The sequence below is a fragment of the Colossoma macropomum genome, unplaced genomic scaffold, assembly GCF_904425465.1.
Source record: "Colossoma macropomum unplaced genomic scaffold, Colossoma_macropomum, whole genome shotgun sequence".
Classification (NCBI taxonomy): domain Eukaryota; kingdom Metazoa; phylum Chordata; class Actinopteri; order Characiformes; family Serrasalmidae; genus Colossoma; species Colossoma macropomum.
The window spans coordinates 12004203-12021552 of NW_023494795.1; the positions used below are offsets into that span (position 1 = coordinate 12004203).

The 17350-nt window shown below is 40.5% G+C and overlaps 1 protein-coding gene across 1 annotated transcript in view; it reads right to left on the reverse strand.

The window, feature by feature from the left end:
* The window catches only part of scfd2 (sec1 family domain containing 2), a 236551-nt gene that overhangs the window by 203123 nt on the left and 16078 nt on the right, over nt 1-17350 (reverse strand). Inside the window, exon 3 of the mRNA XM_036581471.1 lies at nt 1731-1858. Within this exon, the coding sequence (XP_036437364.1) occupies nt 1731-1858 (128 nt within the window). The remainder of the gene's footprint in view (nt 1-1730; nt 1859-17350) is intronic.

Here is a 17350-nt window from a genome sequence, read left to right on the forward strand (position 1 = left end):
TAATAAATCAATTTTAATGTGAGCTCTTTTTCCGTATGGTCATCCATCTGGATCAGAGCTGATGAATCGATTATGTATGTATGTGTTATTGGGGTCTGGGCTCGCTCTCAAGCTGGCACTCATTAAAAGCCCATTAGGATGGCACGCGTTTGTGGCTGTTGAACCTGCACTAATGAAACATAAACTGGGGGCTGCAGTTTTGCTGTGCTGGATTTGAGCTCTGCTAGGTGTCACTCAATACTTAATGCTGTTGGATCGTTGTTTAAACGTTAGCACGTCTGGCGTGTATTTGGTGCAGCCACTTGATTGGGGTTGATTTGGGACGTTGATGTGTGCGGGTGAGCTGTGCTGGCACTGGGTGTGTCTGAGGTGGAGTGTGTGTATATATATAATGTGATATGTGATTTTCAAAAGACACGCAATGTGTGAGTGTACATACACACACATACAGTCATACGTGAGAGAAGTGAAATCACTTCCTCTATCAGGAGTAACATGTGGCATTTCTTTTTCCAATTTTAGTGCATAGTTTCTATTTGCTTCCTGGAAAAAAGTAAGCAAGTTATTCATTTTTCAGCGTCAGGAAAAAAAGCACAAAGCTTATTCATTAGAAAATTACACAGCAGCCTCAACAACTAAATATAATATCATCATCAATATTTAGTGTGTCCATCCTTTGCTTTTACTACAGCTTCGATTCTTTTCAGAAAACTTGCTTTAAGTTTTTCCAAGAAATTTGCAGGAACTCCACCTCCAAAGTAATCTGACCAACACGTTTACATGCTCTTGAGTAATCAGATAATGGGGAAACTCTGCGCCTATGAGTCAGACAGTAATCAGATTTCTGATAAACTCACAGAAGACATGATGTAAACGTAACGTAAAACTCAAACTTCATGCTGCGGCTTTTTTTTAAAACATTGAGTCACTTTACCAGAAAATATGAACATACATCATCTGGAAGATGAAGAATATTTAAATCCTTTATTTCGTGTTTGGTTTCAGAGTCGCTCCAAAAGTGTTTTGCTGTGTCTCACAGCAACGCTGCTTACTTATTTCTGGTACCGTCGTCTGTTCTCACACATGCGCAGACTGAGAAAACCGAAAAAAATCAGAGTAAGAGTTTACATGCACTGAGAAATCTGATTACTGAGCTAAAATCCAGCTCTCTTTATCTGCTTTCTTAATCAGATTTCTAGATCGAAGTATGCTGTTTACATGACCATTTGAATAATCGGATAACTGCAAAAATCCGATTATGATCGGTTTATTGACTGTATGTAAACGCACTCAATGATGTTGCGGTCTGGGCTCTGGGGTGGTAGTCTGCAGAGATATTTTTCCACCAACAAAGTTCAGTCTTTTTATTTTCTCAGTAACAGCTTCTTGACAGCTACACATTCCTCAGACACATAGCATTGAGCTGTCAGTTGAAAGGATAGAAAGAAACACCTGAGGATTTTTCCACATCTGAAGCAAGAGTGGAGCTTGATCTTCTCCTTTCTCTCAAAGATAAGAGCATTAAGGACTGTTTATCTGATGGTGGCAGTTTTGGTGGTCTACCAGGACTTGGTTGTTAGGATTGCGTGTGTGTGGTAATGTGAGGATTAGCGAGTGAACGTGTGTCTCTCCGGGGGAGTGTGTGGGCGAACACTTCTGCAAATTTCTCAGAGACAGAATGTGTGTATTCCTGCTCTAACACAGTAGGTGTATTGAGGGCGTAGCCTTACCCAGGCTCATTTTGATTGGCAGATTCTCTTTGCTGGCCGCCTCCACCAGTTGCCTCCTCACCTCCATCACTGCCTCCTTTTGCTTAGCAACCAGCATCGCCTCCCATAGCAACCGCGCTGTCACCGACCTGTGCAGCAGAGGTCATCAGAGTTAATCATGGGTCAACATGGGTCACTAATAGCTTTGTCTCAATTGCAGCCCTGATGTGTTTCACCAGAATGACAGCAGTTAACATGGTTTCAATGTGGGATGCAATTTAAAACAGTGGGAGCAGACTTTGCTCACTGCAGTGAATATCATCTCATCACAGCTCTGTGCGTAATTTTGTATTTTCGTCTGTTGTCAGTTCAAAACAGCTATATTTAGAGCATGTTATTAATGTATGCTTGTTAAAAGTCACACTGTTAGAGTAAATCAAGCTAAGGCTGAAGGGGAGATTCTGCTTTTTTTCTTCAGTTCTGCAAAAGATGATGCAAAGAAAGATGTAAGATGTAGAGAAAGTCATTCAGAGTGGTTTGAGGTGAGGTACTCCATTCTAGAACTACTTATAACTGTAGCGACAGGAACCAGGGGGTGTATTACAGAAACTTCTTAAGTCTGAAACCTTATCTTATCTGCTTAGTCACCACGACAACTTCAGTTAGAACTGAACTGGACAGAACAACAGTTCCTAACTTCATCATCTTATCATTAACTCCAGATAAGAAAACTAGAAAAATTTAATTCTAAATACTGTCCTAACTTTAAGATAAACCCCAGAGCTGTCTTAACTTCTGTTTAACCGTCTGTTTCTCTTGTTTAATGCAGTGACAGGCAGCACAGTTCACTATAACTAACATAATAACGTTACATTTACATGAAAACGGTGCTTTGAGTTTTTTTTCCTAACAGCGTTTTAAAAGCCCCAGACACTGCAGACTCGATCTCCACCGTCCCCTCTTATTACCTTCCTGTGTTAATGTTGATGAAAACTACGTTCGATAAAATATTACAGTGATGGTGGTGAATAATGAGGAGACAGAGCTGATCGACTATGTTTATTAGGAGGAATAACGTTAGCGCTGCTGGTTAAAGCGTTTGGGAAACTGAAACTGGGGAGCGGCGACGCTCTGATAAACAACACATATTCTTTACTTTATTCTATATTTAGACTATATTCTTCACAATATTCTTTACTTCAAGTTTATCACGGTTTAGTTTTGTTTGACCTTTTTACATCGGCAACAGCAGCTAACGTTAGCTGTCTGGCTAACTAACTTGATTATTTTGATTATGTGTTTACGTTTCAGCTGTGCACGTATGGTCGGTTGCTAGTTAACAGACATGACTGACTTCGATCAAATAGGTTAAGATTACCTAACCTGAGAGATGCCATGAGATAAGATTCCTAAATTAAGATAAGATTTGCTTCTGTAATACGAATTTGTGAAAAATCCAACTTGACCAGTCAGACCTGTAAAATAGATATGAAGCTTCTGTAATACGGCCTCAGGTGCCTGAAGCATTTAATGCCTCTAAATGCTGCCTCTCATACAGTTACTACACAAAAAGGTCATGGATATGCTGTCGGATGCCAGAGACATTGTTTTAAAATAGTTCGGAGATAAGCTTTTGGCCTAAAATGTAAATCCATTCATGGCAGAGTGAGTTCCAATTAGACACAACCAGAGGAGCAGTTGTTTGTTTTTCCTTAAAAGAGGTTGAAAGGATTTCTCAGAATAATTATTTGATAATTCCCTTCACCATCAAAGAGAAGCAAATGTCTCTCCACTGTTACTTGAGAACCACACTTCTATTTAATCTATACAAACTCAGATGTTCTGGGCATTTCAACATATTTCGTTTTGTAGCAATTAGTTTAGTAATTTATATCTATAACTAATCTATAACTTGGTTAGCTCATTAATGTCCACATCTGAGCACGCCTCGGCACAAATGTGAGGACATTTTGACCCATATAGCTAAAAATTGAGTTTTAAACACTTAAATCTAGACTTTTGGTCAAAGGAGGCTGCTGATTTATAAAAAAAAAAACAACAGAAAATCTTAATTTGTGAATGAAAGCATGAAAATTGCAGTGGTCAAAAGTACAAAAGTAGCATTGGACACTCTCTGAATTCAATATATGTCTGGTTTATTCTTTACTTTCCAAACTACAGTTATCATTTATTTATTCGTATCCATCAGAAAAGTTATAACAACCATTGACAATGACCAGATTTACTAAACAAAACTCAAAGTGTTCCAAAAACTTCAGCATGTAAAAGTAGTAGTGGGAAAAACATCCCTTTCTTTTTTGTATATCAGTATTTTATCTGTATATCAGTAAAATATTTAAGTATATCAGTGCATTAATTAAGTAAGTATTTTCTTGCATAGTCTTTCATTTGAAAGACAGATTGAAGTCTTCTAGGTGTGGACATGGACTGCATGAGCTTTCATTTTCCCATTTGATTTTCGAGTTTTCTAGAGTAACATCTATCATAATGTTCAGATTTTTGAGTCAGGTGTCTTGGATCGTGGCCTTCCAGGAGCAGCATGAGGAGATCTATGAATATGTGGAGATCTCTGACTTGAATATAATGTGTGTCTGCATATGGATTAGTGTCCCAACGTGTTTAAGGAGGTAAAACCGGGGATTAAGTCAATGTTTTGTACTTGGCTATTGTTCAGGTGGATCCACCTATTGTTCAGGTGGATCCAAAGTAGTAGATTCGTATGTTATAACAGCTGAATTAATGTACTTTTGAAAAAAAAAATCAAATAAATGTTTATCCGAGGTGTAACTATTCCATTTCAGCACTAGAATAGAAACAAATTCTGTGGCATTTTTCCTTACTGTACTAATTTTAGTTGTTGGACATGTTTGTGTTAGTGTGAAACAGTCCATACTGGCACTATTCCCTTGAATGGATATAAAAGGGAAAGGATTGAGGTAAATTTTACATATTTTTAAAACATGCCTACTAAAATCTGAGGTAAAGAAATAAAATAAACTGCCTCACATTCAAATGTCTGAACTTGCTCCAAATGTTTTACAAAAAATAATCCACCCACTCACTCATATTATAAACAAATTAAAGCAGAGTTAGAGTCTTATGATAATTCAGCAGCTATTAGTCGATCCACTCAAGGCCAAAGGTCAAGCAAGTTACTCCAGAAACCTTTTCACCATGAAAAACAGGGGGAAGCAAAAGGTTTGTGTATGTGGAGAGAGGGGTTTATCAGCAAACTAACGTTTCACAACATGTACTCTAATTAGCTAGAGGATAATTCACTAATATGCAATAATAAGCAGATGTTAGTATGTAAAAGCAGGAAAAGTACCACCAGGACTGCACATGTAAAGTATCCTAGGGTTTCAGTCACGTGATTTTTCTGTTGTGACCTCCAGATTTTGGACTGAATTTCTGTGTTCACTGCTCTGTACGAACGTAACTAGAGGTGAAAAGATGGCTAAAATTACTCTCCTTACTTTAGAAGAGAAAAAATGTTACCTTGAAAAAGTCAGCAGGCTGCAATTCGTATACGGTTTCCCCTGAACTGCTGGTCCCACTTGAACTGGCAGAAAAGCTATCAAATTTGTGTTTTCTTGACATTTATGTATTGCTGTTGTATCAGCATTTTTGCCGGGTTTTGGCTTTTGACATAATTTGAAAATGCCTGTTGCTCTTTGCATTGTCTGTAAATTTCATTATGAATGAACCAAAAGAAATGACCCAAAATGACTTGGAAAAAAGTCTGGTTTCATTGACTTACATTAAAAGTAAAGTAGGTTTTTTCCTTCTCCTGTAAAGTTACCATTTTGGAGTTACAAGGTTTTGTTCCGACAACAGCGATTTATATGTTTATCTCTTACACAACTCCTCTCCCTATTCTGGAGAGTCTCTCAAAGCATTTAAAAGCACAGAAGCCCACCGGCTCTTCACGTCAGGGTGGGTAAAGAATCCCATAGTGTTGCATAAAGAGGAGAAAAAACTCTTTGTCATCATAGGAGAGTAACGACACCAGCTAATTAACACAGATGTGAACAATGCTAGCCTTTAGATGACCTTTGCTAATGTTAACAGCTGAGAGATAAACAGTCGTCCCCCTAACGGAGCTGCAAACAGCCGGTATAACTTTACTGATCTGTTTCTGGAGATTTAAATGATGTCTGAATTGAGAAACATAAGCGTTAAATATAATACTGATTGTTGTGGTTCGGAAAACTATGTTGTTTTTTTCGACAGACATGATTTTGTAAGTTTGCTAGTGCAGTTAGTGCAGAGTTCAGCTCCAGTCCTGCAACCCCTGCACTGCATAACTGTGGTTTCCCTGGTTAAAACACCTGATATTATTAGCTAATTAGTCCCTGTTTGAGCTGAACGAGGTGTGAACAGCAGAGAGAAACACTAAACTGTACAGTGCAGCGGCTCCAGGCCTGGAGTCTGAAAACACTGAATTAAAGGTCTGTGTTTCTCTCGTCATTCTCGGCTTCTGTCGCATCTTGCAGCTGAATCATTCACAAAGCACAGCAAATTGAAGGCATCGCAATAGTGCAGTCACTCCCTGATTCAGTCCTCAAAATGGCGGCGACTATACCATGTGACGTCACACGAAACGTGAGAATAGAAACAATCACCTTCAGTATTTCTTATAAGGGTGTATGCACACTTCCAAACATTCAGTGCTCAGTGCGTAACCTGTGATAACTTCTATTTCATGTTCTCTCTCCTTGCCCCCTTCTCCCTTTATTTGCATTATCCTGTTTCTCTCCATCATCTCCATGCCACCATCCATCCTTGTGAAAGCAGATCTATCTGTCAGCATTTAACAGGCTTTATCTCCAGGAGCTTCATGAACATCATTCAGAAAACACTGCTCTTCTGTCACGTTAGCATTATCTTAATACTTAATATTCACTCATCAGTCTCCCTCATACTGTTTCTGCACCATTCTTTATCACTCTTTCCTACCCTCCCACACTGCAGCAGGAGTGTGTGTGTGTGTGTGTGTGTGTGTGTGTGTGTGTGTGTGTGTGACCTGTCATATAACAAAGTTCACACTCAAACAGTGATAGAACACACCACTCAGTTAAGCATGACAGTGTGTTTAAAAGGAAGATAGAAAGAAGGAAAGAGTAAAAGAAAAAGAGAAAAAGAGGAAGGAGAGATATAGAGAAAATAAAAAAGAAAGAAAATAAACGAGAAATACAGAGAAAGAGGGTAAAGAGAGAAAAAGAGACTGAGAAAGATATACACAGAGAAACAAGAGAGGGGGTGGGAGAACATTGGAAAAGGGAGGGAGTCAAAGAAAGAGAGATGGGAGAAGGAGTGAGAGAGACGGGTGAGAGAGAGAGAGAAATAGAGAGAGAAATAGCAAAAGGAAAGGAGAGATAGAGAGATTATTAGAGAAAGATACGATAGAAACAAGATGACATGGAGAAAAATATAAAGACAGAGGGAGAAAGAGAGAGTAAGTAAGAAAAAAGAGAGGAGGAAGGAGAAAGAGAGAGAGGGAGAGAGAGAGTCAGAGTGGGTGAGACAGGAAAAGAGAGGAGAGATAGAGAGAACAAGAAAGAAAGAAAGGACAGAGAAAGAGAGATGAGAGAAAAGGAGAAAAGAGAGAGAGAGAGAGAGAGAGAGAGAGAGAGAGAGAGAAAGAGAGATGGGCCAGAAAGAGAGAGAATGGGAGAGGAAGAGAGAAAGAAATAAAGAGAGAAAGGAAGAGAGAAAGAAATAGAGAGAGAGAGAGAGAGAGAGAGAGAGAGAGAGAAGGTGAAAGAGAGAGAGGGAGAGAGGAAGAGGGAGAGAGGGAGAGAGAAAAAGAGAAAGGTGAAATAGAGAGGGAGAGAGAGAGAGAGATAGAGAGCCCTCTCTCTCTCTCTCTCTCTCTCTTTCAAGGGAGAGAGAGAAATCAAGAGGGAGAGAGGGAGAGAAAGAGAGAGAGAGAAAAGAGGAGGTGAAGCAGAGAGGGAGAGAGGGAGGTTGATGAGGAAAACCAAAAAACAAAAAGTGACAACATGAAATGTGAGAAGGAGAGAGGGAGGGAGATGATGTTTGGGTAAAAGTGTAGAAAAAACGAAGAACAGAAAAAAGCGGGAGTGGGGGACGTGATATAGAGGGCAGGAAGGCGGTAGAACGAGAGGGGGAAAAAAACAGATCAGAAGAAGGACGAGGGCGAGTGGCGCAGGGCGTCTCACTGACACACAGCCCGAATGTTAAATCTGCTCTGTTTTTCTTTTTCTCTCTCACCCTCTCTCTCTCTCTAACTGCTGCCATGTGTTGGATCTCAGCTGTAATGTGTTCCAGACAGGGTCCTGGCAGCGTCCGAGAGAGACCCCGAGTCCGCCAAAGCCCGTTGCTCCAAAAAAAAAAAGAGGCGAAAAGAAGGAGAGAAAGTAGAACAAAAGCCGAGCTGCTCGACCTCAGGCTCGTTTCTCCAGGAATTACGAGAAGCAGATGATTTAAAAAATGTCACAGATATTGTAGGAGCTGATTGGGCCTCATTTATGGGCAAATAGAAGAGAAAAAGACAGAAAGAGTGAGAAAGACAGAAAAAAGAGCGCTGCTTTTGTGAAATGTCATGCGCTGACTAAGCCATCTACTCGACAAATGATTGGCAAGACTGCGCTTTCAAGCGAGAAAAAGAAAATAGCTCTGGGTAAAATAATGAAGGCCCTTTTACAGTCATTCTCTTTCAACCGATTTCAGGTTCTGTGAATTTGGGCAGCATTAAAAGAACAAAAATAATAACCTCTTTCTTTCATTCTCACTCACTCTTTCTCTCTCACAGACTCACATTCAAGTACACATATGTAAAGTACACTGAGTCTCTGAATTCACTTGATATAAATGTGTATATCATTTCTACATGAATGTCGCTGTGGTCAGAAGAAAGCGTATCTCCATAACGAAAACTTTACAGGAAACGGAAAAAAAAAAAACATTTTAATGTAAGTCAATGGAACTAGATGTTTTTCCAAGTGATCTGGGGTCATTTCTTTTAGTCCATTCTTCAAATGCGAAACGAAAACAGGTTTTTCAAATTATGTAAAAAAACTCAAAAGCCTCACAAATGGAGATACGAGGTTGGTGGATGTGATGTAGAACCATTTTGAAGCATGTAAATAATCCAGAGTAAGAGTTACAGAGCCAGGTTAAAGCACAACCGCCATACAGCGGGGTTAGATGTAACACAGTGGAACTCATCTAAACCTCCCCCAAGAAACCCTGAGAGAAGCTCATATCTCTCCCATACATATTCAAAACAGTTAATTCTTTGAAATTCATGTCAGATGCTGTGTAAATAAAACATATTTCAATTTTATTGTGCTGATATTTTCTTTTAAACTTCAAAAATAAATAATAAATAATTTTTTTCAGTGATTATATCCATTTTGATACAAACAGTTTTACGTGTTTGTGTTGGAAAGTTTGTCTGGTTCAAACAACAATTTCACTGAATAATTTGTATTTTGCATCGAGTTAAAAAGACCCTTTAATGACTGTCTCAGCTAGCCCCCTACAGAGAACCCTGCCTATGGGCTAAACCATAACATTTGCACTCACTCTGCTTTTGGCTGAATTGTTCAGAAATGGCAGGCGCTTCTTGAAATAAAGTTAGCATTTCATCTGTGGCAGAGATCTGTAGGTAGCTTGTATAAAAACAATCTTACTCAAATATTTTTGCTTTAAATTTTTTCTTAATTATTTAACAGACACAAGGCTATATTATTAGCTCAGTTGTACGGAGCCCTGCAGATGACATCTCGTATAAATAAACATAATGCGTAGTAAGTTGTGGAAATGAGATAATTAAGTCATGGCCACAACTTAGTAAGACATGGGAATGAGATCATGCCTTATTAAGCTGTGGTCAAGGCTTAATTATCTCATTCCCACACCTTACTAAGTCACTGCTATGCATTAGGATCTCGTTCCTCTGCCTTACTAAGTCGTGGCCATGACTTAATTATCTCGTTCCCATGCTTTACTAAGTGGCGGCCACACATTATTTTTTTTATATTTATATGGGACGCCACCAGCAGGGCTCCGTACAGTTGTGTCTTTTAGTTTATTTACTGTTGACAATAACTGTGTTGATGTAAAACAGTCATATGCAAAAGTTTGGGCGCCCCTGGTCAGTTTACATTTTGTTGATTTTCTAAGTGAATGAAGTAACACATCGTCTACAGAGAAAACACAGTTTTGCGTGGTTTAATGCACAAATACTGTTTATCTGCTGGATTTAACATATTGGGGAAAATAAAACTGGCCTGTGAAAAAGTCGTGGCACAATTAATATTTTACCTTTTGTTTTTTCCAATATGTTAAACTCAGCAAATAAACAGAAAACAGTGCAGTAAAATTTGCTGAAAGTGTCAAAGTTTGTTCCTTGTAGAAGATGCATTAACTTAATATCTAGTATTTATTAACATATAACGTATTTTCACTTAGAAAATCAACTTAACATGTAATATGATCGGGGTGTTCAAATTTCTGCATACGTCTGTATATTTTATTCATAAGAAAATAATGTACACATTTGAATCAAGAAAATTCAATGCATCATGTATTTAATTTTATATAGCACTGCTGTTGTTTTGGTAATAGTTTATGGGATACTGTCAAGCAAATACAGCTATTCTTAACTGTATAGTAGTCCAGTCCATTGTAAAACTCTATGTAGGCCTGTGTGTCCAAGCTCATATGTATGCATGTAACATGGGTAAGACGGACTGTTTCCAGTCTAAATGACTTTGCATGTCACACACAGATGCACACATAGTCAGCATGGTTTAAATACCAGAACTAAGACCGGACCCTATGTGTCCTGTGAGTATGTGTGTGTGCATGGAGGCGTGTATTCCAGGAAGGCGAGGGGTCCAGATGTAATGCAGTGGAAATGCAGTATGGTTCCAATTTAGCCCCAAAATATCCCTCCCTCTCCCCCTTACTCCCCTACAACTCTCCGCAAGCCACACACTCCAACCGGGGTGGGGGGATAAGTCACTCAGTGTGTGTGCGTGTAATGCAGACGTGTTACTGGGCTCGTAGTTGATGTCTTACCTAATGCCTAAGGAGGGCACTGTTGCCCCTAAAAAGGTGAAAATGTCAAGAAAAATACTCCCACCTTTTTCTTGTTTTCTTAATTTTGCCCCTCTCCCTCCAGAATGTGTGTGTGTGTGTGTGTAGAGGAGGAGCGGGGGCGAATAAAGAGCTGTTCCTGGAAATTCATGACAGAGCGCTTAAGAATGAGGACTTTAACAAACCAAATATGCCTGAAACCCATCAAATCTTCAGCCTGCACATACACACATATACACAGCTGCAGAGTCATCATACGCTCATTCACAAAATGTCATTACATGCGCAATAATGGCCTGCACTGTGATGTAAAACAGTGTTTCACGCAAAAAAGAGTGTGTGTTTGTGTACGAGACGTCACTGTGTCGCTCGGCCTGCGCTGATTTGTTATGAGCAAGCAATAAATCACAGAGTTCAGGGACCAATCCGATATAGGCCACTGCGTTCTTAACTATTACCGATTCCAGCCAATATAAGTAGTGCCTGCTGGGTTTTACACACCTTGGCTAAACATGCGATCTTCAGTTTCCAGCTATGTTAAAAGCTTGGCTCTTTTTCCCTGTAATTCTCATTGCCTTTCTGCTGTCACAAGCAAGATTATTGTGTAATGTAAATATCTGCTCCAGGGTTGGCTCTCAGCATTACTGTAAGGCTATGAACTGTTTGTGATCTTACATGTGATGTAAAGTTGACTGATCTAGGGTTGTACCAAATTGGAAAAAGAAATAAGGTAATTAACAGCTTGTTCTGGCAGATACTGATACAAGTACCCAATTTTAAAAAGTTTTTTGTGCAATTTATTAAATAAGTTTACACTTTAATTCATATATGAAGTAGCGCTGACTGATTTATTGTATGGCCAATAATATCAGCTGATTTAATGTTATAGAAGACCACAGAATCTTCGGTTTCAGCAATACTGAAGGCTTGGCAACTAAGTGCTTTGGTAATCTCTTCTGCATTTCCGCTGTCAAACACGAGATTTCCCTTACAGAACACTCATATTTCACATGTGAAGTGTGCAAAAAACACATGTTTACAAGTAACACAAGTTATTTTTTCACATGCATGTGAAAAAGTTGCAAAAACTATGTGTTTATTCATATATGAAATTCATGTTTTTTCTCTGTGAGGTAGGGTGCTATACTATAGGGTACTATATCAAACTGTATCACAGTGTACCATATTGAACCATATCGTATTGTTTTTATCATGACTAATAGATTAGTTGTGGCTAACACAGCTTGTGGTTTCAGCTTTCACACATCTTTGCTAATTGCGGTCTATTCTAGCGTTTCGCATGTCACACTGTATAGTCGGTGCCATTTTGAGGATTGAATCGAGGAGTGACTGCACTCACGTGATGCCTTTAATTTGCTGTGCTTTGTGAATGATTCAGCTGCAAGACACGAAAGAAGCCGAGAATGACGAGAGACACTCAGACCTTTAATTCAGTGTTTTCAGACTCCAGGCCTGGAGCCGCTGCACTGTACAGTTTAGTGTTTCTCTCTGCTATTCACGCCTCGTTCAGCTCAAACAGGGATTAATTAGCTAATAATATCAGGTGTTTTAACCAGGGAAACCACAGTTATGTAGTGCAGGGGTTGCAGGACTGGAGCTGAACTCTGCACTAACTGCACTAGCAAACTTATAAAATCATGTCTGTCGAAACACGATGCAGTTTTCTGACCCACGACGTTCAGTCTGATATTTAACGCTTATGTTTCTCAATTCAAACGTCATTTAAATCTCCAGAAACACATCAGTAAAGTTATACCGGCTGTTTGCAGCTCCGTTAGGGGGACGACTGTTTATCTCTCAGCTGTTAACATTAGCAAAAGTCATCTAAAGGCTAGCATTGTTCACATCTGTGTTAATTAGCTGGTGTCGTTACCCTCCTATGATGACAGAGTTCCTTCTTCTCTTTATGCAACACCATGGGATCCTTTGCCCACCCTGACGTGAAGAGCCGGTGGGCTTCTGTGCTTTTAAAAGCTTTGAGAGACTCTCCAGAATAGGGAGAGGAGTTGTGTATGAGATAAATATAAATGTCAGGAAAACACTAATTTGGTAGCTTTTCTGCCAATTAACGTGGAACCAGGAGTTCAGGGGGAAACTGTATAAGGATCACAGCCTATTTTATCGACTTGGTTGAGGTAACGTTTTTCCTTTTCCAAAGTAAGGAGAGTAATTTTAGCCATCTTTCACCTCTAGTTACGTTTGTGCAGAGCAGCGAAGCCAGAAATTCCGTCCCAATTATGGCGGCCACAACATAAAAATCATGTGACTGAATAACCTCTGGATGCTATCTGCCTCATATGCTTTAGGCCTCAGGTTCCCAATCATGGTCTTGGAGTACCTCCTGTCCTGCATATTTTAGTACTGTTCTGCTCAAAAACACTCACTTCAACCAAGGAAGTGCTTTTTAATGAGCTGATTCGTTCAAATCAGGTGTGTTGGGAGCAGGAAAAACACTAACATGTCCAGAGTATTTGTTGCTTCAGGACCAGTTTTGGGAACCACTGCTTTGAGCTGTGTATGTAGATCACTGGAATGACGTTTATAAATGACTAATTAGATTTGTGGTTTTGCAAATCTTTGGTGAAGCTGAACATTTACTGCAAAGCGCAATTCTCTTACCATCTTTTACAAACTTTTAAAACTGTCTTACTGTATAACATGCAGTAATGAAAATTTCAAACGTTGGAAAATAATTCCACACTGCTGACCTTCCTGCTTTTGCACATCATCAGTTTCTTGTAAACACTGCATCTAGGCTTGAGGCAATTGAAAACAGTATCAGGAATTTACGGCCATCAACAACGATGATTTAAATGTCAGAAAACCAGAAAATGCACTGTCTGCAGCTTTAAGATGCAGAAAAGGAAAAGGATATTTGTCTTGTAATAGTGTTTTCTTTCAATGCGCAGTTCATGTCCCACATTAGTCCTGATATATTATCTGGTTTCAGAACATTCTGTGCGAGACAGCACAGTTTTTTTTTTTCCTGTGGTCATGTTTGCTAAACAGATAAAGCCGTGCTACAGCTTTGCACTCACTGAATGTTTTCCCTTGTGAAATGTGAATGCTGGCTTAAATGACTGAAGTGATTTTATCAAAATTGTTAAACAACAAAAGAAAATACTGTTTATCACAGCCTAATAACAATGACAGGCTACAGGAGCAGTAGCCTATAGGTTAATTTAAACATTAGCCATTTTAACAAGGGCCAATTTAGGCTGTAAAGGTGCAATTTTAAGTCTTTACTACATTTTAACTGCTTAGCAAAGTGCTTAGCAAGTTAGCAAGATTCTAAACAGAAAAACACACACGTTTGTTTTCTCTGGTTTAAGCTGGCTTTTCTGCGGTGTTACCATGTTATCTTCTCTGTGGAAAAAAGTTACTGGAGAAAGGTGCTGTGAATCTCAACTGAGAAGCTCTTCAGTCTGTAGGTTAACAGCAGCCTATCAGGCAACATTTGTAGCACCTTCCTCCTATATGTTCAGATGTTTTTTGGAGCTCCCGCTTGCCTGCCACTCTCACCCCTCGCACAATACTATTGTCAATCAGTATGGTGTATCAAACATAATCTCACAAGCCTAAAAGCATCATACTGAAGTACCGGGAGTTGTATTTCCTCAATGTTTCTGATACAGAATGAAGTATTTACCTTGCTAGGCCCAATATCAGGTACTTCTGATGCTATCAGGACAGCCACAGACTTGTTAAAAAAAATAGAAAACACTGCACGACAGGCAGTCTCCTTTATTGCTATAATAAACTAATAAACATGTCTGCTCATTATGGCTCTGTTTACCAACAGCAGGCACAGAGTGCGCCTCACTCACATTGGAGAAATGCTTAACAATTAGCTGCATTCAACCCCAGGCAATTACACCACAATTACAGCCACTCTGTAATCTAATCACACTCTCATTTACTCATTTGGAGCAGGCCAAGACACCTGACCACCACAATGTGAGCATGTACGCAGAACTAGATACACAATATTAGACTGTCTGTTACCCAGAGGAGAGGAGAGGAGAGGAGAGGAGCGGAGAGGAGCGGAGAGGAGAGGAGATTGGAGGAGAAGAGAAGAGAGGAAAGGAGAACAGAAGATAAGGGAGGAGAGGAGAGGAGAACAGGAGATAAGAGATGAGAAGAGAGGAGAGGAGAGAAGAGGAGAGGAGAGGAGATTGGAGGAGAAGAGAAGAGAAGAGAAGAGAAGAGAAGAGAAGAGAAGGAGAGGAGATGAGATGAGAGGAGAAGAGAGGAGAGGAGGATAAGATATAAGAGAGGAGATGAGAGGAGATTGGATGAGAAGAGAAGAGAAGAGAAGAGAAGAGAAGAGAAGAGAATGGAGGAGAGGAGAGGAGAGGAGAGGAGAATGGAGGAGAAGAGAAGAGAAGAGAAGAGAAGAGAAGAGAAGAGAAGGAGAGGAGAGGAGAGGAGAGGAGAGGAGAGGAGAGGAGAAAAAAAGGAGAGGAGTGGAGAGGAAGATAAGATATAAGAGAGGAGAGGAGAGGAGATGAGATGAGATGAGATGAGAAAAGAAGAGAAGAGAAGAGAAGAGAAGAGAATGGAGGAGAGGAGAGGAGATTGGAGGAGAGGAGAGGAAAGGAGAGGAAAACAGAAAATAAGAGAGTAAAAAGAGAGGAAAGGAGAGGAAACAAGAGAGGAGGAGACGGGAGGAGAGAAGAGGAAAGGAGAGGAGAGAAGAGGAGAGAAAACAAGAGAGGAGAAAGGAGGAGAGCAGAGGAGAGGAGAGGAGGGGAGAGGAGAGGAGAAAGAAGGAGAGGAGAGGAGATGAGAAAGGCAGAGAGGAGAAAAGAGAAGAGGAGATGAGAGACGAGGAGAGGAGAAAGGAGGAGAGGAGATCAGATTAGAAGAGAGGAGAGGAGAATGGAGGAGAGGAGAAAAGAGGAGAGGAGAGGAGAGGAGAACAGAAGAGAGAGAGGAGATTGGAGGAGAGGAGAGGAGAACAGAAGAGAGGAGAACAGAACAGAGGAGAGGAGAGGAGAGGAGAGGAAAACAGAAAATAAGAGAGGAAATGAGAGGAGAGGAAACAAGAGAGGAGGAGAGGGGAGGAGAGAAGAGGAGAGGAGAGGAGATTGGAGGAGAAGAGAAGAGAGGAGAGGGGAACAGAAGATAAGGGAGGAGAGGAGAGGAGAACAGGAGATAAGAGATGAGAAGAGAGGAGAGGAGAGGAGATTGGAGGAGAGGAGAGTAGAAGAGAAGAGAAGAGAAGGAGAGGAGAGAAGAGGAGAGGAGAGGAGAAGAGATTAGAGGAAAGGAGAAATGAGGAGAGGAGAAAAGAGGAGAGGAGTGGAGAGGAAGATAAGATATAAGAGAGGAGAGAAGAAGAGAAGAGAAGAGAAGAGAAGAGAAGAGAGGAAAACAGAAAATAAGAGAGGAAAAGAGCCTCTCAGAGGAGAGGAAACAAGAGAGGAGGAGACGGGAGGAGAGAAGAGGAGAGGAGAAAGGAGAAGAGGAGATGGGAAAGGCAGAGAGGAGAGAAGAGGAGAAGAGAGGAGAGGAGAGGAGAAAGGAGGAGAGGAGAGGAGATCAGATTAGAAGAGAGGAGAGGAGAATGGAGGAGAAGAGAAGAGAAGAGATTGGAGGAGAGGAGAGCAGAGGAGAGGAGAGGAGAACAGAAGAGAGGAGAGGAGATTGGAGGAGAGGAGAGGAGAACAGAAGAGAGGAGAACAGAACAGAGGAGAGGAGAGGAGAGGAAAACAGAAAATAAGAGAGGAAAAGAGAGGAGAGGAAACAAGAGAGGAGGAGAGGGGAGGGGAGGAGAGGAGAGGAGAGGCGAAAGGAGGAGAGGAGAGGAGAAAAGAGGAGAAAGAAGGAGAGAAGAGGAGATGAGAAAGGCGGAGAGGAGAAAAGAGAAGAGGAGAGGAGATCAGATTTGAAGAGAGAAGAGGAGATCAGATTAGAAGAGAGGAGAGGAGATCAGATTAGAAGACAGGAGAGAAGAGAGGAGAGGAGAGAAGAGGAGAGGAGAGGAAAGGAGAAAGGAGGAGAAGAGAGGAGAGGAGAAGACATTAGAGGAGAGGAGAGAAAAAAGAGAAGTGGAGAGGAGAGGAGAAAGGAGGAGAGGAGAAGAGAAGAGAAGAGAAGAGGATGAAAGAGAGGAAAAGAGGATGAAAGAGAAGAAAAGAGAAGAGAAGAGGAGAGAAGAGAATAGAAGAGAAGAGAAGAGAAGAGAAGAGGATGAAAGAGAGGAGAAGAGAAGAGAAGAGAAGTGGAGAGGAGAGGAGAAAGGAGGAGAGGAGAAAAGAGGAGAGGAGAAGAGAAGAGAAGAGAAGAGAAGAGGATGAAAGAGAGGAGAAGAGGATGAAAGAGAAGAGAAGAGAAGAGAAGAGAAGAGAAGAGGATGAAAGAGAGGAGAAGAGAAGAGAAGAGAAGAGGAGAGGAGAAGAGAAGGAGTGGAGAGAAGAGGGGAGAAGAGAAGAGAAGAGAAGAGAAGAGAAGAGAAGAGAAGAGAAGAGAAGAGAACACAGCCTCCTCTGATTCACAGCTGACATTAAGATGCGTAACAGAAG